This window comes from Martes martes (assembly GCF_963455335.1).
Source record: "Martes martes genome assembly, chromosome: 14".
Classification (NCBI taxonomy): domain Eukaryota; kingdom Metazoa; phylum Chordata; class Mammalia; order Carnivora; family Mustelidae; genus Martes; species Martes martes.
This window is the reverse complement of record NC_137902.1, coordinates 32,735,703-32,763,171: the sequence shown is the minus strand read 5'-3', so window position 1 is coordinate 32,763,171 and position 27,469 is coordinate 32,735,703. Positions and strand designations below refer to the sequence as shown.

Below are 27,469 nucleotides of genomic sequence, written 5' to 3'. Positions count from 1 at the left end.
TGTTACTAGAAGGGTAAAAGAATAATACAAGTGTGAAATAGATAATGAATTCCTACTTTAAAACTGATTTTTCACCTACAGTTTCTGCTGCCAAAGTGAAATATAAATGTATTTGTATATGTTTGGAAAATAAATGGTTTGTGACATGTAATGGTCACCTGTGCTCTGATGGGGAAAGACCCTGTCGTCATCCCAACACTATTCATAACATTTCTGGACCCTGTTTTGTATCTAAAATGTGGATTAAAAGCAAATATTTATATGTTAAATTATACATTCTCCTTAAATAAGCCTTAAAAAACACGTTTTAAATTCACATATAAGAATATGCTAAAAGGGGGCGCCTGGGTGGCTCAGTGGGTTAAAGCCTCTGCCTTCGGCTCAGGTCATGCTCCCAGGGTCCTGGGATCGAGCCCCACATCGGGCTCTCTGCTCAGCAGGGAGCCTGCTTCCCTTCCTCTCTCTGCCTGCCTTTCTGCCTAATTGTGATCTCTGTCTGTCAAATAAATAAATAAAATCTTAAAAAAAAAAAAAGAATATGCCAGAAGATTAACATGCACTGTTGAGCCCCATTAAACAGGAGTAATAAAGCAACTTTCTATTTTCATTTACAATGTGAGGGGGAAAAAAAGAGCTTTAAGCTCCAGACCAAAAGAATTGGCTTCTATAGTTTTGAAGACATAAGAGATCTATTTAGTTGGGACTGCTGTGCGTTTTTTTAAATTCTCGTATCATAAGAATAGGAAGCAAAAAAAAAAAAGCAGCTGTTTTATTCAATTATTCACAGAGAATATTTATAACTGGTTGTTACAAAAACTTATTTCACAGACTGTTCCTAGAATATGGCAGTAGCTTAGGTAAAATATTGTTTTTTAATTATATTCATAAGAACAGGACCGTAACTGTACAAAGAAGATGATGACAAAGGAAAAAGAGGAAGAAGAAAGAGGGGAGGAGAAGGGGGAGCAGGGGAAAGAGAAGTAAAAGAAGAAAAGCCCTTAAACAGGCACCATTTATCCTTGAAACAGAGTCAAGTCTTCAACTTGGTTTTTCCACCGAGGAGCAGTTCTTCCCCCATCACCCTCCAGAACACAGCGGAAAATGAGAAGAACTGTGAAGAGACTACAATCACATTCCACCTTTTTTTGAAAGTAGCCATAATGAACAATCTCATTCCCTTTTACAAAGATCACATCAGGTTACTAATTAAAGTGCATCATTCAGCCAAAGCCAATGAACCTGGTATCTAATTTCAAGCTATTTTTTCTTTTCTTAAAAGTCTTCCTGAAAATATACTCAAATACAGAATTTTTCTCATTTCCATCTATAGTGTTAAAATAAAAATACATTTATTTCATTTGAAAGAGTTTTGGTAAAAAGTAGTTGAATGATAGAAAGCAATCGCATGGTCTTGATTTTTCTGCACTCTATGCCCTCATTTTAATCCAGCAACTGTAATCCAATTAAGTTCACTCCAAAGATTTTTTTGAAACTATAACTGTAACTTAAGATTAAGTTTTTTGTTTTGGGGGGGGGTTTAGAAAGGGAGAGAGAAAGAGATGGCAGGGACAGAGAGAGAGAGAGAGAGCACGCGCGGGCACAAGCTGAGGGTTGGGACAGAGGGAGAAAAAGTCTTAAGCAGGCCCCATACCTAGCACAGAGCCAACGTTTGTGCACACTCAACCAACTGCGCCACCCAGGCACCCCAAGATATATATTAAGTTTTAAAAAGGCAATGTCATTAAAAAACTTCCAAATGTGCAGGTAGATGGTTTTCAATTCTCCTTTCTTAATGACAATTTCAGAATTGGGGCAGAACTCTGTGCCACGCAAAGGGTAATTCTTCCTCCTCTGCTAATCTTCTTAGGAAGCTTCCCTTGTATAGAAAGAGAATGTCCCAAAGTAACAGTAGGTCTCTATGTGCATCAAATCAAACACAAATATAAGAGAAAGTCCACTGACTCCTTCTACTACCGCAGTGATGTTTTCAAATATTTGGCAAAATCCAGAGGCAAGTGAGTAGCTACTTCACCACAATATCTTTTGATTAGTTGATTTAAATCTTCATTCAAAAACAAATCCCCTTGTAAAACTTCACTCTGAAAAAAATATTAAAAGTGACTCACATTAAAAGTTCTTATAACATAAACAAAAGCCAAGCTGTGAGCAAAACTGAAAATGTCAACAGTAGACCCCAAACCAACATATGAAACCTGACAGTGCCAAGCACTGGGTCAGGTCCAGGACACAGCTTACATTGAACAAAAGTCTCATGACCATCTCCAGAGTCCCGACCCCACAGATCCAGCCTACCATCATCAACTCCTAAACATGAAAAAAAATCTACCTATAATATAGTTAGTTAAGCAAGTTGGAATCAGTTGATAAGAGACATTTAGTTTTTATTTCATCTTTTAAAAAAAAGATAATGAAAAAACATCACATACCTTCTTTTTGGAACTTGAAGACTGAACAGGAGGATTGAATGTCATCGCACCCATGCTGTATGTCTGAAAAAGTTCTGCAGCTGATCTATAATCACAGAAAGAATGTAAAGACATCACTGTATCTGTATAACCTGAAAATAACTGGACTGTACCCAAAGAGGACTCACTATTCTAAACCCATATAGTAAAGTATAACATAATCCTGCTCTTGAAACCAACAAACTAACATACTGCTAAAATAAATCCTAAATACTCATGTAATGACAATGCTAATCAACGAAATCTACCTCAGAGAGGCCTGGTCAAAAACAAGGCTGAGCAGAACTCCAACTCAGTGTGATCAAATCCCAACTCGACCAGTTACGCAGACAATACGCAACAAAGTCATGGGGGCCAAACAAGTGAAGCACAGAGTTACCCTCCATGGATTTCAAATAGCTCAACCCCTCAGTTATTGGCCTGGATCAAAAGCAAAGAGAGGCCATTCAGGATAGACTAAACATCCATACCCAGGGCACGTAAATGAATCCTCAGTGACTTGGGATTGGTTCACATTCCCGGAAGGAGATCAGCAGGGGCCTCCAAGGGTTGCAATTAGAGTCTCATCCCAAGCTCCACCCTCCAGGGCAAGACCATCATGAGTTTCCCTTCTCAAGCTTTCGGGATAAACCCTTTCTTCATTTTCCTCCAGAGAAAGAAATTTCTGACATAAATGAGGCCAGGATCAAGATCTCTGACAAAAACATGCCAGAAAAAGATCACGAATAAGAAAACAGACAGGTAACTGTTTTCTCCTTGTTTTCCCTTTTAAAAAACAAGGATGGAGGACAGATAGGAAGTATGAGGAAGAAAAAGTGGGCCACTTCTTCATTTAATAAGGCCAAAAGTTATCTTTATAATACCCAGAAGGAAAAGGGTTCATGGAAAACTAGAGTTTCTGTCTCATTTAGAGGGAGGAAGCAGCTGACTTCTGCTGTGTAAAAATATAGACCTATTTTCCTAAATCTCCTAGTACTTCAAGAGAAGTTGGAACTTTTAGGTGAATTTGTCCACTATTTAAAATATAGCAAATAATTCCATTTTTGTAAACTCTGAAGAGGCCAGAATACCAGTTTGCTGGCCTACCAGTCACCTGTCTGTGATCTCCAAATTAGAGAAACCAGCAGGTGCAAATGAGAAAAATCTACACCAAAATATTAACTCTGAGTGGTGAATATATTACAAGGGTGTCTTTTATGTCACTTCCCTTTCTGTGTAACTGCCTCTTTTTGTAGGGGGAAAGGTCGTTATTTTTTCAACTTTTCTGTACTTCAAAATTTTTCAGAGTAAGAAGCTGGAAAAGGAACTTCTCTGGGCAGGGTGCTACTCCCCATGGGGAGCTGACAGTGGAGGCTGGAAGTACCAGCAGGTCAGGCCGCACTGCACCGAGAGAACTGGGAGGCCCACGGACAGGAAGCACGGCCCCTCTGAGCCACAGTGTTGCAAAGCGCTTCTCTTCTCACTCCTCCCCTGCTGGCCCTACTGCAACCATTCGACGGTGGGGAGGAACCCACTGTGGCTGGACTCGTGGACCTTCCCACAGAGCAAAGATGGCATTATCTCGCTAACTGCTGAACCCGAGTGTCAGGGGTATGTGTTTTCACTATTCTTTCTACTTACCTGGATGTGTGAAACTTTTTATAACCAAAAAAATGTTAAGTGATTACCAAAAACACACTAACAAAATCATGGTCGGCATGTTTTCTCCTTAGAACAATTCAGGAATATGAAGTGAGACCAAATCCAAATCAACTGGTACTTTCTGTTTCAAAATCTATCACTTTCTAAAGCAGGCGTCTCAGGGCGAATAGTGACCAGGCGCGGCTTGTGGTCTGATGCCTACCTCCGGCTCAACTCCGGTTTGAGCGCTTGCGAGCCTTCGGAGGGGGCTCCGGCAATCAGGTGAGCCGCAAAGCTCTGCACGGTGGGATGGTAGTGTCTCTGAAGGACAGCAGGACAGCCACATTTTGTACAGATCAGTACTTGATAAAACACGGGCTACAGCAAAGATCTTCTCGAACACACATTCACTTTTTACAACCACATACGTATATATAATTCACAGTAACCATATACACACAGAAAAATACTCTTTGCTCACATGACGACAACATGAACCTGATGACCAAGCTACCAGGGACGTAGTTCAGTCTTGCTTTTACAGTATGAAAAGAAAAATCAAGAGGCAATTTCTCTTTCACAATGAAAAAAGTTAGTTTCCAACAGGTTTCCTGAAACACACTTGCTATGGGGCTCCCTCTAATGTGCCCGCACTGTGGGATAACGAGAGTGCCACCCTCTTGAAACTGAGGGGCTACCAGAGTCTCCCTGGGCAGGACCCAATACAAACCTTCCTTTCCGGATCGTGCTGGGGAAAGAGTTCAATTTTCTAAATCTCACCCCACAAAAATGTCATTTTCTGCCTCCTTAGAAAATGCACCTCATCAACTTAAAAACCAGAAAGAGCAAAGTAAAATGTAGATTAGTAAAACAGGAATTCTCCAAAAGGCCATCCCAGAACAAAATTATATTGAGGACTCTGGCAATAACAACAACTTGGGGGAAAACTAAAAAACACTGCTCACAAAGAAAGGACCATCCTTACCCGTAGTGCATGCAATTCCCAAAGTGCAGTGTTCTGAGCATTGCAGTACTCAGGTTCATCCAGCTCAGGAAGGAAAACCCCACTTCCCTGAGACTCGTTGTCAAGCAACAGATCTGTTTTTGGGAAAGTCTGCAAAAATGTCACATTAAAAAAAAAAGAATTAAATTAATACAGGTAAAGAATATTATTGGGTTCTATACTTTTTTCAAAAAAAGACTATTTATTTGACAGAGCAAGCGAGCATGTGCACAAGCAAGGGGAGTAGCAGGCAGAGGGAGAGGGAGAAGCAGGCTCCCCACTGAGCTGGAAGCCCGATGAGGGGCTCAACCCCTGATCATGACCTAAGCCGAAGGCAGATGCTTAACTAAGGCACCCCTAGATTCTGTACTTTTTATTTGAATTTAAATTTATTCTGATTTTTATGCTTAAATAAGAGCTATAAGCAGGGCGCCTGGCTGGCTCACTGGGTGGATTGACTCTTGATCTTGGGGTCATGAGTTCAAAACCCAAGTTGGATAGAGCCTACTTAAAAACTAAAATATATTTTTTGTGTGTTTTTGTTTTTAAAGATTTATATTTATTTGACAGAGAGAAAATGTGCGCACAAATGGGGGAGTGGCAGGGAGAGGAGAGGGAGAAGCAGGCTCCCCGCAGAGCAGGGATCCTGACACAGGGTTCTATCCCAGGACCCTGGGATCATGACCTGAGCCTAAGGAAGATGCTTAACCAACTGAGCCACCCAGACATCCCCAAAATAAAATATTTTTTTAAAAGAGCTATAAGCATATTTGTACTGACACAAAAATGTGTCCATCACCATTAGTGTTAAAAAAAAAATGTTAGGGGCGCCTGGGTGGCTCAGTGGGTTAAAGCCTCTGCCTTCGGCTCAGGTCATGATCCCAGGGTCCTGGGATTGAGCCCTGCATCGGGTTCTCTGCTCAGCGGGGAGCCTGCTTCCTCCTCTCTCTCTCTACCTGCCTCTCTGCCTACTTGTGATCTGTCTGTCAAATAAATAAATAAAATCTTAAAAAAAAAAAAAAAGTTATAATGTATACCATAAAAAAGTTGTGTTGTCTACATATATGTGCTGTATGTTTTATATATGAATAAAAAAGTGACAAATGGTAGAATGGTTACCTCTGGAGAGTATAAACAGGGGTGGAAATGCTTTCATTTTGTAATTCTATATAGTTCTTTTCTCTCTGGATTTTACCATTTTTCCATTATCATAGTAAAAAAGAGATGCAAACAAGACAGAACTGTTGTCACTGAACTTGGCTTTGTATCATTACTTACATGCATTAATATTCTGTTAGTTGCTAAAATGCCAATGCTTGAATTTGGAAGAACGTGAAGAGCAAGGGTACAAAGACGCTTGATGAAAGCAAGGGCTCTCTGCTGAGAAACCTGCTTTCTGCGCTTAGTTAGCATGACATCAAGGCACTGGAGGAGAATCTCGACACCTTCATTGGTAGCACCTAAAACAGCAGATATACCCTTCAGGGCTGTTCTCATTACTTTTTTTTTTTTTTAAAGTCAATTAGCCAACCCCAACCTACAGTACATCATTAGTTTCAGATGTAGTGTTTCGTAATTCATCAGTTGCATAAAACAGCCAGTGCTCATCACATCACATGCCCTCCTTAATGCCCATCACGCAGTTACTCCCTATCCCTACCCTCCAGCAACCCTAAGGTGGTTTCCTATTTAAGAGTTTCTCATGGTTTGTCTCCCTCTCTGGTTTCTTTCCCTTCTGCTTTCCCTCTCTTCCCCAATGGTCTTCTACCCTGTTGCTTATGTTCCCCAAATGAGTAAAACTGTATAATTGTCTTTCTCTGACTGACTTATTTCACTCAGCATAATACCCTTCAGTTCCATCCACACGGATGTAAGTGGTAAGTATCCGTCCTTTCTGAGAGCTAATATTCCATTGTATACCTAAATACTTACATCACGTCTTCTTTATCCATTCATCTGTTGATGCACATCTCAGCTCTTTCCAGATTGGCTACTGTGGACATCGCTGCTATAAACACTGGGGTGCAGGTGCCCCTTCAGATCACTACATTTGTATCTTTGGGGTAAATACCTAGTATCATTACTTTTTCATTATACAGCTTCATTGCACTCCAGAAAAACTCAAGACGACTGTCATACCTGTCCCAAATCATTCCCCTAACCAATGAAGTAGTGCTGCTATACTGCTCAGGAGATGCAGAGGGTTCTACCATAGCTCCAGTCAGTTCCAGAAATTTTCTCTTTCCAACTCTTAGCATAAGGTTAAATACAGATGTGTGGCCCTCAGAGGCCAACATTTTAATACACCAATTCTGATTTCTTATTTTTCATTGACTACACACAAGATATTCTTAAAAGGTAAGTATTTATTCAAGACACATTATCTAAATGTACATACCTGCATGTAACTTGAACAGTGTTTTATACAGATGTGTATAGAACTTCATCGGATCAATATTCAGAACATCACCTTTGAAATTACAACAATTAGGTATGTTACAGCCTCCAAAGGTAAAGCAAACAAAACTTGATTAAGAAAATATTTTACCTTGCCCAGAAAGAATATGAAAAGCAGTCTGGACGCAGTGAAGGCTTTCTCGATAGCTCAGGTCCTTGAAAAAAAGGGAGAAAAGGACACTAAGGATAATAATCACCATTCATACCTTAAAAATTCATTAGTAGAGTTACTTACACCAGACTCGATGAGAGTATGCAGTACTACTAATAAATCATCAAAAAACTCCACATTTATAAGGTGAGCAAACCTAGAATCAAACAGAGCTTAGTCAATAGGTGACCTAAAAACACAAATAAAACAGCTAGAAATTAAGCTTGACTTTAAAGTCCTATTTTTAATATTCAATTATTTTAATATTCAATCCTATTTCAATGTTAGTTATGATGCAGATGGTGGTAATTATTGATACTTCCATTAATTCACAATGACCTTTTTTCTTAAGATTTTATTTATTTATTGGACAGAGAAAGAGAGATCACAAGTGGGCAGAGCAGCAGGCAGAGAGAGGTGGGGAAGCAGGCTCCCCGCTGAGCAGAGAGCCCGATGTGGGGCTCAATCCCAGGACCCTGAGATCATGACCTCAGCCCAAGGCAGAGGCTTAACCCACTGAGTCACCCAGGCGCCCCCAGAATGACCTTTCTAAAAATTCATCCACAACTGGACACTATACTCAGCAGTAATATATGAGGCACTAAACAAACTGAAAATATTCAGAAATACTTCAGAATACTTCTGCCCTACAGAACAAGTTGTTAAAAACAAACAACTCCCCAAGGAAAGTGTACCAGCTACCCCATGCTGCTCTAACTCATAAAAGGGCCAAAAACATCAGTTTCTGGGAAAATGGGAAGCAGGAAAAGAGAAAGGAGGAAAGAGACTGTTATTTATAGGAATATGGACCCTACTAAAGCTTTAAAAATAAAATGGAAAGAATACTGGACCTAGTATCTAGTTCAGGCTCTGCAATTAATTGCCTGTATGATCCTAGGTAAGTCGCTTGTCAGTCCTGGGCCTCTGTTTCTAGAAATAACTGAGATCCCTAAGTAGAGTTATAGAAGAATCATCTGACCTACTATATGTGAGAGCAGTCTGTATAGTATAAAATCCTAGGCACTGATGTACTTAAAGTCAAGATCTTTCTTCAATATTAGTGCAAGAGCCTTTGACACTATGTAAATCTTAGACAAGAAGGACTCTTAAAAGTGATACACTCCCTGGGGCACCTGGGTGGCTCAGTGGGTTAAGCCTCTGCCTTCGGCTCAGGTCGTGATCTCGGGGTCCTGGGATCGAGCCCCACATCGGGCTCTCTGCTCTGCGGGGAGCCTGCTTCCTCCTCTCTCTCTCTGCCTACTCATGATCTCTGTCTATCAAGTGAATAAATAATAAAAATCTTTAAAAAAAAAAAAAGTGATACACTCCCTGTGGACTAGTACAACTTTTTTTGTGAAGCAACTGGGCAATATTTATCAACATTTAAAACAAGCAGACCCTCTGACCAACAATATATGCACACAAGTGCATGAAGGTGCTTCCAGTACAGCACAGGAGGCTGGCCAAATAAAAGTATTACTGATCCATGAAATGGAATATTCCAAATGTAAAAAAAAAAAAAAATGGTGGATATAATCACACCAACATGGAAAGATACCCGAAGTAACCATTTTATCAAAACAGAAAAGCCAAGTTACAGAACATCTACATAGCAGGATTCCATGTGTGTGACAGAAGACAGGCAGAAAGACTTAACATACTTATATAGGAAGGGAAATTATAATTTTTAAATTTTGTATTCTTCTGAATCATTTGAATTTTTAAAGTAAATAGATATGACTGAAAGCTTTTTTAAATAAAGGAACTAGTCACTGAAAAACAAACAGGAGGTCCTATCCAATGTAGAAATATTCCCTTCTCTGACCAACCTCTCTTTCAGTCTTTTCAATAACAAGGCCCAATTACTTTATAATTCCATTGCCAAATAACTCCACTCATTACAAAGACATTTCTTATACTAACCAGAACTTGCCTTTTCTCTGTCTTTCAACCGTAAGTCCTATTTCTAACACTGTGCTGTCCAACGATGACAGCCACTAGCACATGTGGCTATTAGTCATTTAAAATGGGGCTGGTCCAAACTGAGATATGCTGTGTAATATTCATCGGTTTTTATGGGAAAAAAGAATACCAAATATCTCAATAACTAATATCGATTGTATGTCAAAATATCTTAGGTAAGCTGAGTTCGATAAAATTTGTCAAAATTAATTGCACCAGTTTTTTACTTTTTTAATGCGGCTAACGGAAAACTTTAAATTACATATGTAGTTCTACTGCACTGTTCTAGAGAATACTACCTCAAATACCTGGAAAACCATCACAAGCACCGTTATTCTAGTTTGCATCCCCCAACAGGTTCACAAAAATATACAGAGAGACTTCTCTTTGCAGGGAAGATTACAGAGGACTCAAGAAAGGATGTGCAAGCAGGGTTAGAACAGACTTAAGAGTCGCCTGCACAGACCACTCAGAAGTCTGACAGTGGATAACTGACCACAGCGCAGAAAGAACCAAGAACTGAGCGATGAATCTTCAGGACCCTCAGAACTTAGTCAGCAGAAGGAAGGAGTTATGAAGGAGATTTAAAAAATAAAAGGCTTGAGATGAGAAAACTAAAAGACCGTGTTATGAACAGTTCAAGGAAAGGCCGATGACAAAGACAGAAAAACGCTGGGTCATCATTAGTGAACCTTGGTTAAGAGGCATGCATTTTTTGGTCTTACTCAGAAAGAATCAAAAATGCTTCAACCTACACAGCCCTTACTTGGCAAGGCCTTCTAGAACTGCTGGCAGGAGAGGTGACCTCTGGGCCTTCTTCAATATTCTGAAGTAGGTCACAAACACAATATTCAAAGTCTCTGTGTGCTGGCAGAAGAAGCAGACAAAATGACTTGAGTATAACCCTATACTCTTTCTCCTGAGTTATCCCAACAATGACGGTCAAAGCTCAACCCTTCTGTCCCTTCCCAACCCTCTCCACAATCCAATCTTAAGAGTTTCCATAAAACAGGATGAAGACACACACCCTGTGATGTCATGAGACCAGCAATGATCACATCAAAGCCTTGGGGGACAAACCGAGATCATACAACCCCAAGTTGCAACTATAATCTCTAGTTAAAACCATTTCACAAAACATTTTAAAAGCGTCAGAGAATGTGAAACTGCCTACCACTTTAAGTTTTCTCTCAGTGCTCTCTGAAGCTTCTGCCTCCAGAAGCTCTCGCTCCAACTTCTCTTCTGCTTTCTTCCACTGGAATGAGACAAGGAAAGAAAAAGAGCGAGCACATAGCGCTGAATGAAAAAGCAACCTTCAAAGAGACATAATATGTAAACGTTCTGAAACACATACCCTAGACTATCTATGAATACAAACACACAGACCTGGAGAAGCAGCAAACACGCACCAAGCCAAGGACAGCAGCTGCCTCCTGGGAGGAAGGCAGGACAAGACTGGGGTGAGGAACAAAGGGGACTCTAAATATATCACCAACGGTTTCTTCTCAAAAACAAAACTGAAGTCTATTAACATTTGCTCATTGTGAATGGCAGATACATGGGTTATGCTGTATTAGTCTCTGTAGTTTTCAATAATTTACGTTTTTTCAAAAGAAAGAAAAAAGGAAGAACATAGAGCCCAGAAATAATTCTTATTGTTAAATCCTCTATAACATAGCAAATAGTCATCAACGATTCTTCCTAAACACATTTACACACAACATATAAAACCAGATACTACAGGGGCTCCCGGGTGGCTCAGTTGTTAAGCGTCTGCCTTCGGCTCAGATCATGATTCCACGGTCCTGGGATTGAGCCCTGCATCAGGCTCCCTGCTCAACAGGAAACCTGCTTCTCCCTCTCCCACTCCCCCTGCTTGTTGTTCCCCCTTTCTGTCAAATAAATAAACAAAATCTTTAAAAGAAAAAAAAAAACCCAGATACTATAGAGGAATTCAACAAAGTATCAGTTTTTCCCACTTCTTTATGCTATATGAGCAGCAAATAATGGTTGCTAAGCTGCCTGAGACTCAGGGGACCATCTCAGGAAGAGTTTCCTTCCTTCATGAGAAGTTAAGGAGCTACCATGTTCCAGTGGGTCTTTTGTTTCGCCAACACAACTGCGTACATGCTGTTTCTAACAGGGATATCCAATTTATATTAGGATAGCATGATAAATAATTAAAAGATTTACCTTCATTTGTTTCCAATTATTAAGTCTATTTTGGTACTTCTGCCCCATTTTTAAAATTTATTTTAGGCATATTCCAAAAACGGATATCCCTGAAAACTACCTTTTGTTTTGTTTTTATAAGCAATTTGATAACCCTGTCTTGAGAAGTAATAACAACAATGCTAGTGGTGGCGATTCACGTCTATACATTATACAGCACGCCCAGTGCCACGCATTTGCTAAGTGCTTCACATAATTAATTCATCTTATTAAGACAGAAGGCTGACCCACGAGGTAGCTGCTTTTACTAGCTCCATTTCTCAAAATCTTTTTTTTTTTTTTAAAGATTTTATTTATTTATTTGACAGAGAGAGAGAGAGAGAGAGAGATTGCAAGTAGGCAGAGAGGCAGGCAGAGAGAGAGAGGGGGAAGCAGGCTCCGTGCTGAGCAGAGAGCCCGATGCGGGGCTCGATCCCAGGACCCTGGGATCATGACCTGAACCGAAGGCAGAGGCTTTAACCCACTGAGCCATCCAGGCGCCCCCTCCATTTCTCAAAATCTTTAAAAAAAAAAGTTTTATTCTAAATAAACAAGGGGCTGGAATTTCAACCTAGGTTTCAAATAAGAAATGTGGTTCAATTAACAAAATCTCACTTTGTTTCCCATTTACATAAATACCACCTTCCTGGTCAAGGAAGGGATCTGTGTATCACAATGAATCTAAGACAATCTGAACAGCAAAAATAAAAGCCAGCATGACACAGAAATTTTTTCATCAACTGCTCTTTTTGCCAATGAATTGTCATTTTAATTAATAAAGCAATTCTCTGCAATAACCAGGAAAAATAAAATTTTCTAAATATTAGGTTTTGACACATTTATTTTTATGATTTAACTATGATCTCTGCCTGTGCCTACATTATGATTTTAATCTGAAGTCAAACAAAAAAGGAAATCAACCAAACCTTTCTCTGCATTCTTGATAGAGTTTTTCTCTTTTCCTTGAAAGTCATGAACTTTTTTGGTTTGTTAATGTCCTCTGTATCTTTTTTCACTTCTACTTCTTTGATTCTTAAGCACAAGAATGTCTTTAACAACTAATAGGAGAAAACACAATACACAGCTTAATATTTCTATTGCCCTCAAACCCTTTATACAGAAACGCATTTAACAATGTTTTTCCTTCCTTTGTGCCAAAAAAACAAGAAAACACCTGTGACACACCTTTTATCACATTTCACACTAAAGTTCTATTATCTTATTGCTAAACATATTCGGTAATCTATGTCTATAACAGGAAACTAGTATTTGGCTAAATACATATAACACTATTTGGCAGTGTAATGAGTAGAAAAAAGACAGAACACATTACCTGGCATCGGTACATAGGATTACAAATAGTAGACAGGCCAGAAAAAGGTTTGGACCAATATGGAAGGAGAAGATGTAAATTAGGTATTTCTAAACCAGCTGTAATTTACCAAACCAGCCTCCATTTTGCAGTCAGCAGTTCTAATCCTCATCTTTTTCCACCAATTAAAAGAATAATAGTAACAACAACAACAAAAAAACCCATGTAGACCAGTGTTACTAATTTTAAGACAAGTTATTTTCATTTAAGCCAATGGGTCTCCAACTTCAGCAAACATGAGAATCATCTGGAGATTTATAAATTTATAAATGTGTTTACTGTTGGGTCCAGCATCTAAACTTTAAAAATTTAACTCACAGAATACTCCTGTTAGTATGAAAAAATAATATAGCCAACATGTTCTCTTTTATGATCACTGTAGAAACTACTCAGCTGTCCATCAAGTAGGAGGCTAATTCATATAAAAGGAAACTTAACAGCAGATGTTAAAAAAGGACGAGACAGCCCTCGACAACACAAAATGAAAACTGTTCCAGAATAGCTTCCATAGAATAAATGCATTTTTATTTTAAAATCTAAACACGTATTATATAATTTTAAAGATACATAAACAAGTATATATGTCTGTATGTATAAACACCTAGAATTCGTACTAAATTGTTAAGAGTAGTTACACTTGAGGAGTCTTCTACAAAGAATAAAACTCCTCATAACAACTGAAAATTAACTTTGCAGTTTAAAAACAAATAAAATGCAGGGTCAGCAAAGGAAGGCTTACCTCTGGCCTAACTTCGTAATTTCTGCCCTTCACAAAACCAGAAATCACTTTAATCACACCAAGGGAAGCTTGGCCTAATTTATCTTGCTTAAACAGTTTCTTCACTGCCTCACAACACATTTCAGATACCTGAAAGAAATAAAATGTTACACTCAGCCAGTGTTTCTCAACTTTGGCACCACTGGCATTTTAAGCCAGACAATTGTTTATTTGGTAGTGGAGGGCTGTTCTGTGCATGGTGGGAAGTTTAGAAGTCCCCTAGCCTTTGCCTGCTAGATGCCAGTAGTAGCCACAGCAGGGGTGACAATCAAAACTGTGCAGACACAGCCTCACATTCCCTGGAGGGCAAAACCACCTCCTGCTCAGAACCACCACACTAAACTTACATTCAAAGAATTGTCTTAAAGAGACAGTGTTTAACAAAGTGACACTAGTTTAGCGATAAATAATAGCCCCAAAAGAATTCTAAGACAAAAATAATAATCACAAGGTCCAGAACTTTGTGTTCAGGATGAAAGCAACAACCACTTATCAACCCACCGATTTTGACACGTCATTCATGAGAGGGACAATCAACACAATAATGTTGTTGTGAAAGTTGAAATGAGGTAGTGCCACCAACAGCTCACACAGGCTCCTCACAGCCACTTCCGCCAGTCCTTTGTAGGCCTTTAAGGAAACAACATTACTTTTCTTCAGTTTCCTTTGCTTCCAGTCTAATCAAAAGAGAACCGCAGTTACTGTACTCATTGATCAAAGCTTCAACTAATTAGTTTTCTTTAACAGGAATAAGCAATAATAGAATACACTGTGCAAATTCTTAAATGTTGTATCCACCCTTAGACTCAAGTATAAACGTTATCATTAAATTTATCTGCCATCATCTACCCTCTGACTCTAACCATCACGTTAAGAACTTTGGCTTTCCATGCGTTTTAAAAGATGTACCATTAGAGGAAAAGGGTCTCAGGAATAAATCAGGACAGGGGGAGACAGAGAGCTAGATACCTTATGGAATCCCTGGACTGGGCTCTACCAGGCTCTCCCCAAAACACTAGATTACAAGTCAAGAAACCTGGGTTCAAATCCTAGTCCTCCACTACTTGGCTAGTGAATACGAGCAAACTCCAGATTCTGAGCCCCGATCTCTTCCTTGTTCCAAAATTCTGGAGAATCTAAAACATTTTCTCCCAACTTCTAGCTAATGCTCACTGTGGTATCTTTACTGAGGAGGTCAAGAAGATTTAAGTTTTTCTTCAAACAACTGATGATTCACAGTACCTCTTTTCTTTTTTCGAAGACTTTACTTATTTGACAGAGAGAGCACATACGCACAAGCAGGGGGAGGGACAGGCAGAGGGAGGAGGAGGCTCCGCACTGAGCAGAGAACCTGACATGGGGCTATATCCCAGGACCCTGGGATCATGACTTGAGCCAAAAGCAGATGTTTAACCGACTGAGCCACGTAGGTATCCCCACAGTACCTCTTTTCTAGAAATTTCTACATACATACTCTGCTACCATAACATTGCATCTTGAATATGGAAAATACACTGGTTTTTCTAGAGTAGGTTCAACACTTCCCTGTATATCATACACAACCAGAGATGAGAAAGACAGTATAGATGATAGCGCCTGTGTTTTAAACTGCTTCTCATGTATATGAGTTTCCCTCAAACAAGCTGTATTCATCACAAGAACCATATCTTCTATTTACTTAAACCTAACAAGACTTCATAATGGATGAATAAACAAAATGTATTTACATATATATAACGGAATATTATTCAGCCTTTAAAAGGAAGGAAATTTTGACACGTGCTATGAGAATCTTAAAGACATTATGCTAAGTGAAATAAGGCAGTCACAAAAGGACAAATATTGTATAACTTATTGTAGAATTCTACTTATGAGGTTCCTGGATTAGCCAGATCCATATTCAACTCAAATTAGAAAGTAGAATGGTGGCTGCCACGGGCTGGGGCAAGAGAGAAAGGGGAGCTCAGGCTTAACAGAGAACTTCCACAGGGAAAGGTGCCAAAGTGCTGCCAATGCACAGTGGTGATGGCTACATGACACCGGATTTACCGAACGCCGCAAAACTGTATGCTTTACAGAGAGTTACAATGGTAAGAGTTATATTTTACCATAATTTTTTTAAAACCTAAAAAAAGACTTCATAAGGTTCCATCAGCTTAGAAAAGGCCTACACCCGCATGGTGCAGCACAGAGGCCACCAGCCACATGTGACCACTGAACATCTGAACTGTGGCTAGTCCAAACGCAGACATGCTGGCAGCTTGAGATACGCGTCAGATTTTGAACTTAGTACAAAAAAAGGAATGTAAGATACCTAATTTTTAAAACAGATTACATGTTGAAATCATTTGTTGAAATAATCATATACATAGTAATTTCATTACTTTTTACTTTTTTTTCCTTAGCATGGTTACATATTTTTCAAATGACGTATGTGTCTCATGTTCTATTTCTCTTGGACAGCGCTGGTCCACACAAAGCTCCCAGGCCTTGGAATCTATGCTCCCAAGGAGGCTCCAGTCGGGAGGCCAGAGCATGGAAGCAACATCCACAGCACCCATCCCCACCATCTCCTTCCTGCCCTTACTGGGCCAATAGGATTCGGCAGTCCTGTTCCAGCTGAGACAGCAACTAGGTGATCCTTAGGCCCACTACTGAGTAAAGGAGCCCAGCTGAGTAAAGTGAAAGCACCTGACCTGACCTAGGCAACTGAATTTCTTCTCCATTCATGCTCCAATTTTCATAGGACCCTCCTTTTCTGAACAAAGAAGAGAATAAAGGTTTGGTGGAAGAGTTTATCATCCAATACAACCGACTTCTTCCTAAGTCCATTTTTAAGGCACTAATTTCATCCATTTCAAGTCATCCTTCTCCCCTAACTACCCTCTCAAAATAAAAACCAGCAGCATAAATTTCAACCATTCACGAATTCAAGAAACATACCAGGAAAAGGCCTAGAGCAACAATAATACTAACAGCTGATCAATACAGGCCACCCACCGTTGTAAGCAACTTTCATCTAGAAATTAATTTACTTCTCATAACAATCCTATGAAATAAGTACTATTTTTTTTAAGATTTTTATTTATTTATTTGACAGCGAGAGATCACAAGTAGGCAGAGAGGCAGGCAGAGAGATAGAGGGGGAAGCAGGCTCCCTGCCGAGCAGAGAGCCCGATGTGGGCCTCGATCCCAGGACCCTGAGATCACAACCTGAGCCAAAGGCAGAGGCTTAACCCACTGAGCCACTCAGGTGCCCGAAATAAGTACTATTATTTATAAACAGAAAAATGGAAACACTGAGAGATTAAGTAATTTGCCCACCACATGGGTATTAAGTAGAGGGCCCAGATTTGAACCCAGGAAGTCGGACTGTAGACTCTGCTCTTGACAACATGCTATACTCTCAACACAGAGCACAGAAGCCAGAACTCACCTTCCAGACCAAAGTAAATTATGTTACATATTTTTAAAATGTTTAGTATACCTTTAACCATTTGCTCCAGATTTTCCAAATAAAATTTATATTGGCTAACCAGGCCTTCTTCAAATTCTCTTAACTTCTGGGTTTCTTTGCGGATCTGAAAAAATCAGAAAGCCCACTCATTTTTTAAAATCAAAATATCAAAATCCTTAAATTAGCACAAAATGTGAGTGCATAGTATATACCCAGTCCTACAAAAACAGGCAAACCAAAAAACCCTACTATTTCTCCCATCCCCACCTCTCCAAAATGTTCAACTTATTTTGCACAGTAATTGTTACCTATCATTACCTTGGTAGATTTTTCTGCTTCTGTGAGGGGTCGTATTTTATATGAAGGAGTAATGTCTTTAAATAACTCCAACAGGGAAATTACCACCAGCTTTCGAACAGTAACAGCCACATCCGGATCCTGTTCCATCAGCATAGAACGCAGTTCTTTCAATTTTTTAATCTGTTAAAGAAATAAAGAACTTGGAAGGGCAGAGAAATGACTGCAAAACAATTATGAACAAAAAACAGTAGCCTCACATCTGGCACAAGTGGAATCCATGCAGTGACTCACAGAGTTTAGTCATACACAACTCCAGCTACGACTCACATTACCAAACGATAAATCATTAAAGCCAATCTTATCTTTGGTAAATAGTTAGAAGATACAGACTTTAAAAAAAGTTTAAATTTATTAATATACCTACTCTTTGAAATTTTTTTTCCTGGGTTTTCTTAAAGCATGTGCCTCTTAATTTTTTTTTTAAATTAAAATGTTATATACACCAAATATATTCATCACATATATAGAAGTTAATCAGGAATTTATAAGTAAAATGTATATACATTCGCTTCAACAAGACTCGTACAAAAATCGTTTGTATTAAGTAATGCTGAAGTAAAAAACAGTTCAATGAATGTGCTTGCTTTGATGAACTACTATTGCCTGCTAGGTATCTGGAGAAGAAATCCTCTGGTTAGTTAGCAACATTTGCTGCACCAGGGGTAGGATAAATATGCTCCCACCTATTCGCTATCCCTAACTTGTGTGAGCATGAGGCTCCAGAGCTGGAAAACCCAGATTCTAATCCAGCAACTGTTGAAATCATAACAAATTTACTTGAATTTTTTAAGGCTCAATTTTTCAGCGGTAAAGTAAGATCAACAGTTCTTGTCTTTATGGTTTTATAATGATTAAATGAGATGACAGAGGTGAGAAATATTCCAAATTTCCTTCCCTAATTCTGCTCCAGACTTTCCCTTCGCTTTGTTAAAAAAGAACAAGTACTATGCCAAAACATACCCAGATGGAATTTTTTCTACAAATGTAAATAATCTACTTTATTGTTCAATAAACAAGTATATTCACAGTAGGATGACAGGAACACCAACATTAACAGGAACAGTAGTACTACTTTACAAGACTTCATGTATATTTGATTATTTAATCCTTACAATCCATTCTCTTTTTAGAGATGAAGAAAATGAGTCTTGAGTAAAAGGACTTACTCAAAGTCTAATAGATAGTACTCCAGGTTTCTGGAGTCCACATGTTCTAAAGACCATGACCATCTTCACCACTGTTCCCATGGCCCACTGATCATTATAATTCTGATCTATTTCACTTAACATATTTTCCACTTACAAGTACTCCTGAACTAATCTCACTGACTTTTGTGTAGCATGTTCCTCATTAAAAATCCCATCAGTCAAGCAAATTTGCAAGTAAGTTCCTTCTCTCTTGTCCAATTAATTTTTACACTTAGCACTTTCAGAGTTCTAACATTGTCAATATCCTCATTTTAGCTTACTTATTTATTTATTTAAGAAAGAGAGAGAGAGAAGGGAGGTGGTAGAGGGGGAGGGAGAGAGAGAATCTTACGCAGGCTCCACGCCCAGCACAGAGCTAGATCCACGATCCTGAGCCATGACCTGAGCTAAAATCAAGAGTTCCACACTTAACTGACTAAGCCACACAGGAGCCCCTCAATACCTTCATTTAGAGAAGACAAAAATAAGACTCAAGAGAGTTTAAGTGACTTTTCTTAAGATTACAGAAAAAATTAAGTTCAGATGTACGATTAGGTTTAGATTCTTTCTACTTTTTTTTTCCCCAAGATTTTATTTATTTTACAGAGAGAGCACAAGCAGAGGGTGCAGTAGGCAGAGAGAGGGAGAAGCAGGTTTTCCATGGAGCAGGGAGCCCTGACATGGACCTCGATCCCAGGACCCTGAGATCATGACCTGAGCTGAAGGCAAATGTTTAACCCACTGAGCCACCCAGTGCCCCAGGGTTCTGTCTACTCTTATTCTACCTCAGTCACTGTATTTTAATGCTTTTCCTTTCTGTATGTGCTTATAGGCAGTAAGGGAATCTTACAATATTAGACATTTGCATTATATCTAATATGAAGAGCTCAAAGAAATTAGTACTACTTACATTACTTTCTGGGTCTGATAATATGGCAGATGCCAAGGCTGCAATATGCATTTTCTTCTCCTGTAGTTTCTTCCTTCTCTCAATCAAATGTTCTTCTAATGTCAGTTCTCGAATGGGATCTTCAACGATTTCTGAAAGAGATTAGATATTCCCTCTTAAACTTTCTTTATTTACAAGTATCCAAGGACCTTTATCAATACAATAATATTTTCTACAGTGATAGATAATAATGATGATAACTTTTACTGAGTACTTGTCATGGGTCAAGATTACTACATATGATCCTCTCAAATATGCTATGGGGCTGGTACAATCATCAAATCCATTTCGCACATAGAAAATGAGGCAAAGGGAGTATAACTTGCTTATACTCATAAGCCTGGTAGAAATGGAATTCAAAACCCAGGTAGTCTGACTCGAGAGCTCATATTCTTAACTACTCTGCTAATAAACTTATAATAATTGCCATTAATTGGGGCACCTGGGTGGCTCAGTAGGTTAAAGCCTCTGCCTTCGGCTCGGGTCATGATCCCAGGGTCCTGGGATCAAGCCCCACATCAGGGTCTCTGCTTGGCAGGGGCCTGCTTCCTCCTCTCTCTCTCTCTCTCTCTCTGCCTGCCTCTCTACTTGTGATCTCTGTCTGTCAAATAAATAAATAAAATCTTTAAAAATAATAATAATAATAATAATAATTGCCATGAATTAAGGGAAAAAGCAACCTGATTGTTTTTTTTAAAATACAGTACAGTCTCCCTTGCTTTCAACTCTCTGCAGTCCTTTGCACTACAGAACATATGTCCATCTTAAGAAAAGAAATTGATAGAGAACTAGATTTAATAAATACACAAGCATAATCTCTAATGAGCCTATGAAGGATGACTGAAAACAACTGGTTGACCTGTAATCTCATTTATACCATTAATGAGGTTTGCTAAGCTAAAGTACAATTTAACCAGGTTGTTCTACTGCAAATTCCAAACAAATATAATGTCAAACCATATGTTCTTTCAGTTTCACTTTGATTGCAACTGTCTTACCTATTAGAAACCCACCTTCAATTATCTAAAATAGACATACATACAGACATACATAACTGCTCTAAGAAAGAAGTGAAATGATTTCATATCACAGAATCAGTTTGTAATTTAAAGCTAAAAAGTTAATATTTATAGGTAGGTCCTTCACTTAAAATTAAAAAGAATTCAAAATGGTAATAATTTACAAGACTCTTCATGCATGCCTAGACATTACAAACATAACTGCATAAAATTTTCTGTAATAAAGAGCAACAAGGAATCAAATTCCACAAGGTAAGACTTTCAACATGTGGGAAAATGTTCAAAATGACCTTGAAATGACCAGTAATCTAAAATGCACATTTCAGACTTTATCTAAAATTAAGTCACATTTATTATTATGCAAAAAAGGTAATTCTCAATTAACAATTTAATAACTACAAAAATGCATTCCATTACCTTCCTCAAGTTCCAGCTCTTCTTCATCCTCTTCATCTTGCTTAATGTCTATAACTGTATGGAAAACATGTATATTAAAAAAATCTGAGTGCTTGCTTCGGCAGCACATATACTAAAAAAACTGACAATATACTTAAGTGATAAAACTACAGAGAGAAAAGCAAGAAAGTGATTACCATAAAACTCTGGAAAGTAGTTACTTTTGTGAGGAGGAAGCAATTAATGATTGAGGGGATCAAAAAGGAAGTTTCTGGGTGCTGGCAGCATTTATATCTTGCCCAGATAGCAGTTTTATGGGTGTGTTTTTTGTGATAAACCACATAACTTTGCAAGGCAACTCTGATTTCTAGACTTTTGTGTATTACTTCACAAGAAAAAGGTAAGAAAATGTAAGAAAAAAAGGTTAATAAAGGATAACTAATATTCTAATTATAGAAACAAGAGTATTTGGTGAAAAAATCTCTGAAAAGAAAATCACCTCAACATTGCAGCCTCAGCTATACTGACACAACAGATATGGGAGATAACCATCTGTATTTCTGACCAAAATCATCAAGCTTGCTATATGACTAACTGCAGCTACCCGCTATTTTGTAGGTAAAAGCAAAAAATAAAATTAGATCTGGAGTGAAAAAAAAATGTGATGATATTAGTAAAGAGCTACAATGTTAACTAATACACTGGCTGACTGATTAGATTCACCTGGCTTCTCCCTGGTCTGTGGGATTATACCACTTTTATCCTTGATAGGAAGTAAGTGAATCAGTTCCTTTTCTGGTGCAGTTTGCAGAGTTCTTGGTATTTTTTCATATTTATCTATAACAAGCTCATGCTTTCGTTTCTTGGCGTGAACAGGTTCACTGCAGGAAAGAAAAATTCCAGTTTTAATGCATTTACAAAGGAATCTAGAGATTATTTTAAAAGTATAGAAAAGTAAACTACTAGCCAACCTCCAATAGGTATATAGAAAATAGAAAATTAAAAAATCAGCACATAGATACTAGCACCAGACCAGGCACATAGTAGGCACTCAAATTAACTAAATAAATAAAAGAATCGTACAGTCTACCCCAAAGACTACGGCTGCCTTCAGATACAAAAGAGAAGTGAAAGCCACAGCAGATTCTTTTTGAAAACTATTCCACAAAGCTAAGGGTGACATCATGCCGTTTTACTTTCCCAAAAACCTTGAAACTACTGCATGGACTTAGGAGTTAAAAAGATCTAGGTTTAAATTGCAGATCCACTAGTTGTGACTGCAGGAAGCATCGGTTTCCTCTGTAAATGGGAATAATATGTCCCCAACAGGGTAACAAGGACTGAGACTGTAGCCATTAAGAACTCAGGACTGTTCTGTCAATTCCCCAGAGAACTATATTCTTCCCCCAGGACACTCTACTTCACTATTCAGACTCAAAAGAAATGAAGATATACACTAAATAAAATCAGTTTGTTTTATTCATGAACTTCCTTTATTTAGGAATTAAACTGAGTTACTCTCTTATGTTCTGAGCTGAACATCTTGCACTGCTAACCACCTAACTAAAATTCAGAAATCAAGTTTTTAATACTGAAAGAATGTGAATGTTTATAATCTAAAGGAAGCATTACCTAGAAGAAAGATCTCTCGTTAGAAAAGATGCTCTTTGTCCTAAGTCTCTCATTAACTGCAAGTCATCTTCATCCATCATATCCAAAGGAAGGGCTTCCTCTTCTTCCTCTTCTTCCCTCTCAATCCTTTTACCTGTTCCAACAACAAAAACAAAGTCAGAAACTGGTATTTCAGGTATGGAACTCTGTGTTTTTGTGTTAATAAGAGGAAAAGTTTATGCTTTTCTAGCACAGTCAGCCTGGTGTTTCTAAATGGGAGCACTAAAGACATGCTGGGCCAGACAGCTCTTTGTTCTACCAGGGTGTCTTGAGCTAGGCAAAATGCTAGCATCTCCAACCCCTGAAAACTAAATGCCAGGAGCCTTCGCAGGTCACTGTCACAACCAAAAAATAAAATGCCTCCACAGAGTCTGCAATGTTTTTCAGAGCACGCGAGAACCGATGACTTAGCTGCTTCACTCCTGATCCCCACTGACTTCCGTTCCACTTCAGCCACCCCCTCTGCAGGCCGCATCCCAAACCTTGGTGCTCACCCCAGGCTTTGACCACAACCGTTTGTCCTTCTAGGTGTCATCTGGTTACTTCCCCTGCACTTCTGTGACCAAATATATAGGCATTCTATCCTCTGACCACTCTACTTCTATTTTCCATTGTGTTCTACACTCCTGAAGTTCTGCTGCATGGTTATCATTTCAACTGCCCTCTTCTAATATCCTCAACTACCTTCCCTTCTACGGTTTACGCACTTACATCTAACAAAATCCCAACTGATCACTCCATCTTCTCTGTCCCTCATTCTCTTTCTCTTTTTTAATATAAAAATGAATGTCGACTAAGTGCCAAGCAGTGGTCTAAGTGGTAAGGATTCAACCATGAACAAGACAATCTTAGCATCTTCCCTAACAGAACCTATAATTCTCCCTGACTCCAATAACACTAGTAAATATTGCCATACAAAGGTACACACTGCATAGAAAGGAACTCCTACCTAATCTAAGTGAGCTTCGCATTTCTCAAAAGTGACCAGCAGCTGATTTCCCTGATCAGCTTTCTCTCTTCCTTAGACTTTTCAAATCTTTTCTCTATCATCACACTTCTAACCCCATCACCTGCCTCACTTCGTAATCCTCAGAGGATCTAGCTTCCTTTATCACTGAGAAAAGAAAAGCCAGAAGCTAGAAACTCCTGCAATTTCCCACATTGAATTCAACAACAATGGCCTCCATCCCTTCTGTTTTCCTTCTCATAACTTTGTAAGAGTGCCCCTCCTCCTGGGCTCTGGATCTCAGAATTTCTTACCTTCTTTTACCTTGTTCTATCATTTAAGCCCTCTCTCCCTTGTACCTTCAAACTGTCTAGTCCATGAAAATCTTTATATCAGCATTTTAAGATGGTCAAGTCATTCTCCAGTGGGCAATTTGTCAACCTTCGCTTCATAGATCATATAGATCATACTGGTGGACTATAGCTCTGTCAGTCTTAACAGCTGTATAGTATTCCACCATAGATAAACAACATTATGTCACTTAATAATTCCTGTTGATGAACATCTTATTTTCAATTTTTGATCATGGTGGCATTTTTATTTTTTTGCTGTTATTAATAACGTTGAAATGAGCACACTTGGAAATATATTCTTGGCAAATATTTTCATATATAATCAAAGACTGAATTCCTAACAGTAAGATTGTTAGGTCAAAGGAAAAGCATTTTCTGAAAATCTTTTTGTGATACTGTATTTGAGTTTATAAATATATTTTTACTCAAATGGTATAAGCATCTCATACATGTGGCAAAAGTCCATAATTTCAAGTGAGTGAAAGCATCAGTGCACATTACTTTTCACCTTTTTTTTTTTAATTAACTATTTTGTAAACTATTTCATGTTGGGACATAAAGAATTTCCTTCTTTCTTTAAACATCCTTCTAAAAAAAAAAAAAAAGAAAGAAAAAGAAAAAAAAATAAACATCCTTCTGATTTCTAACACTGTACAATTCTGGTTTTCTTCCTAATTCTCCGGCTCCTCCTCAAACCTCATTACATCACATTATTCTTCCACCCATTCCTTAAACGCTGGGTTCCTTAAAATTCTTGACTCTCTTGTTCTCACACTACACAGTCTTCACGTTGACTTTACCAAGTCTAAGGCTTCAATTACCATCTACATGCAGATAATTCCCAAAGCTGTTCTCTCTAACCCAGATACTCATACCTAACTGCCTGATAGACTTCATTTAGATGCTCAGCATATAAAAATAAGTATGTTACTTTTTATATATAATTATAACATATCACATTTTTTAAAATTACACAGAAATTTAGATAGAAAAGATCTTAAAAAGCATGTAACTCAAGCAACATTTTTTTTTTAAACAGATTAAGTACCTGGAGATTAAGTGACCAACTAAGACCACTTTGCTAGTAACAAAATTAAGGTAAAAACCCAAGTTTCTCCACTTCCAGTCCAACAACCTTTTTATACATCACAATGTATAAGAGATCAAACTAAATAGGTCAGATTTAAGAAAATGAGATATACATGGGAAGACTGAAGTCAGGTACGATCAAATATAAATACCCTGAAAGTACCAGAACATTGTAGAGGAACTGGTCTGACTCAAAATGGTCAGAATCCTTACCGTTTTGAGTACTTGGGAGTTCTTCGATAGTTTTACAAAAGATAACCCTGACATTTACAGATCAATTTCACTTCAAGTTTGCACATGAAAAGAAAGCCAAAGTTGAGAAAACTAAGTGAACCTTGGCGACACTGTCAAGGATGCCCCAGAGAAAGGCTATGTTCTTACCTAAGCTGACTGCCAGTGAATGAGAAAGTGGCAGCACTGGCATGTTCCCCAACATTTATTTACACAGCTACTCTCAGTCTGTTTTCCCAAGTAGTCTATCTTCAGACCTGCTTTCTAGACAAACTAAAAGTAGAGACTAGCTCTTTCTCACAGTGAATACCATCCTGTAATGTTTTCTCACATGGACTGTGATAAAGCACATAGGACTACTACCCTTACTTACTCTTGGGAAGATCTGGAAACAAGACTGATTACTAGAAAGCAATGTTATTTCATGAACATTTTAGGACAAATCAATAGAAACTACAGGACATGAATGCTTTCGCAATTACCTGGTCGTCTGTCCTTTGGGTCCTCCAGTGGCATCGGTTTCTTAGACACAGCATCTTTTACAGCTTGTCTTAGTTTCCTCTGTTCTTTCCGGTACTTCTTGAGAGTGCTTTGTTGTTTAAATTGCTTATTTTTTAGCTTGTTTTCAAGTTTGACTTTACTAGTTTTTAGTAACTTCCGAAAGCTTGGGACCTGTTTTTTATTTCTTCTCTAGAAAACAACAAGAGTACAGCATACCAGAAATATAAACTGCAAACCCAGAACAAAATGTTGTCTTTAAAGTAAGTGACATTCATATATCGTGTTACTGCTTGCTAAGTTCTCCAACATATTTGATTCCAACAGCCTAGTTAAGCAGTGATTGTTGCTACCTTCAAATAACTGATGAAAAAGCTAAGGCTGAGAGAGATTATACGACTTGTCAAAGACTCTTAAACTACGGAGGGCAAGCGGAATTAGGATCTTTGGATTTCAACGCTTGCTGGTAACCCCTAATTGAGAAATTCAAATCCCAGCTCTTTTCTTTGAGAACCGGGGCAAATCACTTACTTTCTTATCCCCCCACCCGTTAGGGGGAAAAAAATGGACTCATCTCGCGTCCCATGACTCACATTATAAACTCGCTGAGAGCAGGACCCTGTCACATTTGTAAAATAAAGGGTTCAAAAGATGGTCTCGAAGAACCCTTTAATGTCCGACACCCTACAGAGAGAAGACTCCGTGCTTGTATCATCGCGGCCCCCTGAAGCCGAGCGCGAGCACAGTAAGCAAGCGATCCAGATCTAAGTGCCGGGAGGCTGGCAGCGCACAGAAGGGAGGGAGCCCCGATTCCAAGCCACCGCCCCCTATGCAAGGGCAAAAACTCGCCGAAAAACTACGGGGCCTAAGCCGCGGAGATCGGGCTCCTCAAGACACTTACCGCTTTCATCCTTCAATATGAAGAGTCCCGACCCTACAGTTTCACCGGGGATAAACGTAATCCAGGGATCGCAAGGCTGTAACTAACACACGTGCCCAAGTCCCTAAACTGTGCCAGGCGGAAGCTACCGCCGGCCCCTCCCCATCCTCCGCCGCCGGAAATAGAAGTGGGACTTCCGCGCCCAGACTCGGCGGCGCGCCCTCTCGCGGCACCCGGCGGGTGGCACCCGGGTGAAGGCGCCTGCGAGCCTGCGGTGTTCCTGAGCCGCGCGCTGGCCGAAGGCGGGTGGCCCCCGGGGAACTTCATAAGGTCTGTGATTCCTGTCCCGTCGCCCAGCTTCCTTTAAAGTCCTGGGGAAGTCGGGCTCCACCT

The 27,469-nt window shown here is 39.0% G+C and overlaps 1 protein-coding gene across 1 annotated transcript; it reads right to left on the bottom strand.

The window, feature by feature from the left end:
- Nucleotides 1–751: 751 nt before the first annotated feature.
- NOC3L (NOC3 like DNA replication regulator) lies at nt 752–27,253 on the bottom strand. The gene is made up of 21 exons (XM_080823140.1): nt 27,098–27,253; nt 26,181–26,388; nt 23,041–23,173; nt 22,132–22,289; nt 21,430–21,483; nt 19,955–20,085; nt 17,816–17,977; nt 17,528–17,621; nt 14,542–14,717; nt 14,002–14,130; nt 12,817–12,948; nt 10,854–10,934; nt 10,446–10,546; nt 7,802–7,874; nt 7,658–7,721; nt 7,508–7,579; nt 6,388–6,569; nt 5,092–5,220; nt 4,330–4,427; nt 2,448–2,532; nt 752–2,099 (listed from the first exon to the last, which is right to left on the bottom strand). Exons 1-21 carry the CDS (start codon nt 27,104–27,106, stop codon nt 1,971–1,973), a joined length of 2,400 nt encoding a protein of 799 aa, XP_080679266.1. The 5' UTR covers nt 27,107–27,253; the 3' UTR covers nt 752–1,970.
- Between the last annotated feature and the right edge of the window lie 216 nt (nt 27,254–27,469).

Coding starts and splice junctions, on each gene's coding strand:
- NOC3L (XM_080823140.1), bottom strand. Junction 21,484..22,131: donor ACAGACCAGGGAGAAGCCAG/GTGAATCTAATC, acceptor TTTTCCATACAG/TTATAGACATTAAGCAAGAT. Junction 2,533..4,329: donor AAACCGGAGTTGAGCCGGAG/GTAGGCATCAGA, acceptor CTGTGATTATAG/ATCAGCTGCAGAACTTTTTC.